This window comes from Eurypyga helias, unplaced genomic scaffold (assembly GCF_000690775.1).
Source record: "Eurypyga helias isolate BGI_N326 unplaced genomic scaffold, ASM69077v1 scaffold19532, whole genome shotgun sequence".
NCBI classification, from domain to species: domain Eukaryota; kingdom Metazoa; phylum Chordata; class Aves; order Eurypygiformes; family Eurypygidae; genus Eurypyga; species Eurypyga helias.
The window spans coordinates 1-3060 of record NW_010234281.1 but is presented as its reverse complement, the minus strand read 5'-3'; the positions used below and the strand labels follow the sequence as shown (position 1 = coordinate 3060).

Here is a 3060-nt window from a genome sequence, read left to right as displayed (position 1 = left end):
CTGGTCATCTCACATGGAGTTGGGGTGAGCTGACTGCAGGATACGGGATTGGGGCTCAATTTGGGTTAGTGGCACGAGGTCCTCGACCTCCCCACAGCTCAGCGTGCCCCTCAGCACCCCGCGTACCCCATAAGCAGGGGCTGCCCAGCCCGTGCCATCCTGTTTCCAGCCCCGCTTGGCTTCAGCCAGCCTGTTCCCAGTCCCTGTAAGGGGATGTGACCCCCGGCCCGGGGCACAGACCCCCCTGCGGGGCAGAGGCATCCCTCACCTCTCCGTGTTTGTTTCCAGCAAAGAGGGGGATCCGGAAAGGTGAAAGACAACAGCTCCCTGCTATTGGGTGGGTTCTGGATGGTTTGGGCATTAGGAATTCAGGTTTTTCCAGCTGTGCCAGGTTGTTAATTGGGAAACAAGTAAGAAATGAGGCCTTTTGGGGGGAGAAGGGCAGTCAGGGGTGTCCTCTGGCATCCTGACATCAATAACCACAGAGCGTTAGGGGAGAGCGAGCTGCCCTCGAGGGAGGAAGCCCACCACAGCCAGGGAATGCCTCACCGGCAGCCTCCCCAGGCACCAGGCACGGTGAGGTGCTCTGCCCACATCCAGCATCGCTTCCTTCCCTCCCGGACACGCGGGCAGAGGCCAGCTCCCCAGCCTCCTCCCCGCTCGCACATCACTGCCCGGGTGGCGAAGCCCCGGCAGCCCTCGCTCTGTTTTCGCAGCTGGGTCGGTTACGAGCACACCGGCTTCTGCGGGCAGCAGTTCATCCTGGAGAGGGGAGAGTACCCGCGCTGGGACGCCTGGAGCGGCAGCAACGCCTACCACATCGAGCGCCTGATGTCCTTCCGCCCCGTCTGCTCCGCTGTGAGTGTCCCACGGAGCTGATCCCGTTAAAATATCCCAGGAAATAGCAGCAGAACAAGGGAGTGAGGTTAAGGAGGGCCAACACAGCCATGCCAGGGGCTCTGCGGGCGGCTCCTTGGGGTGGGCTCAGCTACTTCCCCCCCCCGCCATGCCCAATGCCATAGGGAGGGACATCCACGCCGGGGAGGGAGCACCGCCTCACCCCCTGCTTCCCCTCTTCCCAGAATCACAAGGAATCCAAGATCACCCTCTTCGAGAAAGACAACTTCATCGGCCGGCAGTGGGAGATCGGTGACGACTACCCCTCACTGCAGGCCATGGGCTGGGCCAACAACGAAGTGGGCTCCATGAAGATCCAGTGCGGCGCGTAAGTGAGGGGAAAGACAAAGCGCTGCCGGCGCTGCGCTCGCGCTGCTGGCCGGGGGAAGACCCCCGTGCGCCCCTCGCTTACCTCGTCACCCTGACGGATCCTTTTCTTCCAGTTGGGTTTGCTACCAGTATCCCGGGTACCGCGGCTACCAGTACGTCCTGGAGGCCGACCACCACGGAGGAGACTACAAGCACTGGAGAGAGTGGGGATCGCACGCCCAGACCTCCCAGATCCAATCCATCCGGCGTGTCCAGCAGTAGCTCCCCAACTCCCAGTACACCTTGGCAAGGTTTCCAAAGCTCACCGGCTCCCTTTTGGTGCTAATACTCCCCTCCCGAAAATAACCATCCCCCTTCTCGTACTGCAGCTGCTTACGGAACAACACTCCCCAACGGTACCAACCGCCACACCCGCCACTAAACGTGACTGAAATAAAAAGATAAACCAGCTCGGAGGGCGTTCGCTCTTGTGTTCCGCACCGCCGTCGCGCGCCCCCCGTCCCGGCAGCGGGGAGCAGGCTCCTCCCCGCCCCGTTTCGGCAGCCCAAGGGGGCTCCACAGCCAGGCAGGTTCACCCCTCCTCGGGCCCACAAAACACCGCTGCCAACCCCTGGGTCACCCCGCTCCTCCAGCAGCGGGGTCCCCTCCCCGCGCCCGAGCCACGCGTCCCGTTGCCGCTCGGAGGCGGCGCTGCCAGGGAAAGAAGAGCGAGGTTCCCCGGGGCCGCCGACGCTCCCCCGAGGGGGCGAAAAAGAAAGTCACGCTGACACCCACAAACTTTAAAATTTTTATTCAACAATTTACATCACTTATTGTCTGTCTTATCCTCCAGCAGCGGGGTCCCCTCCCCGCGCCCGAGCCACGCGTCCCGTTGCCGCTCGGAGGCGGCGCTGCCAGGGAAAGAAGAGCGAGGTTCCCCGGGGCCGCCGACGCTCCCCCGAGGGGGCGAAAAAGAAAGTCACGCTGACACCCACAAACTTTAAAATTTTTATTCAACAATTTACATCACTTATTGTCTGTCTTAACGTATCTACACAAATTTATGCTTTCTTTTTTTCCTGATAAAATAATAAAATTTGGATAAAGTCTGAAGACCTGTTGGTGCAGAATAAACAAAAGTTCAGGTAACTTTTTTTTTTTTTTTAACCATTTAGTGTGAAGTCTGACATCATTGGTAAAGATACATCATGCCGTTACAGCTCACGGACGTCACCTGTGCCCACGGCCCGTGACAACACCCACACCGGCGCAGGGGCCTGCGCCCGACGCAGCTACAGCAGGTAGCACGCTCGGCTCTTCCCGTCACCCTCACGTGACCGGGAAAACCGCTTCCAGCTGGGCATACCGAGTGCATTATCCGAACGGGAAACACCGGGGAGGGGAGAAGGAAACCAAGACTACCTTCGCCCACCGGGGCGGTCGCACAGGACGACACTGAGGACAGAGAGGGGCCGCCCCTCCCCGCGGGTCAGAGGTAATTCGGCTCCGAGCGGGTTGAGCACGACCACCCCCCCTCGCAGCGATTTGAACACGCACCGGGAAGGGAATGAGAACTTATTGACAGCGCGGGAAGGGGGACACATGGGAGAGGAGACGGCTCCGGGTCCGGCTCCGGCGCGCGGTTGTGTTTCGCACCGCCCTTAACACTGAAATATTCGGGGGAGGGGGAAGAGAGGGGCATCCGTCCCCCCAGTAAACAAGTTGAGGTGGCGGGCCGCTGAAGGTGTGTAAGCACACGCGTGATGGGTAGAAAAGCAGCCCTGTTCCGTATGAAAAAAGCCGTCGAGTCAGGACAAGTTTCTGCGGCGGCGAAGGGAACGCGAGGGGAGAGCG

General features: G+C 60.5%; 1 protein-coding gene across 1 annotated transcript; it reads left to right on the top strand.

The window, feature by feature from the left end:
• Window positions 1–716: 716 nt before the first annotated feature.
• CRYBA1 (crystallin, beta A1) lies at window positions 717–1660 on the top strand (the record flags this gene model as incomplete). The annotated part of the gene is made up of 3 exons (XM_010162032.1): window positions 717–858; window positions 1083–1225; window positions 1341–1660. Coding segments are annotated over 3 exons (433 nt in total), but the record flags the coding sequence as incomplete, so codon positions are not given.
• Window positions 1661–3060: the final 1400 nt, after the last annotated feature.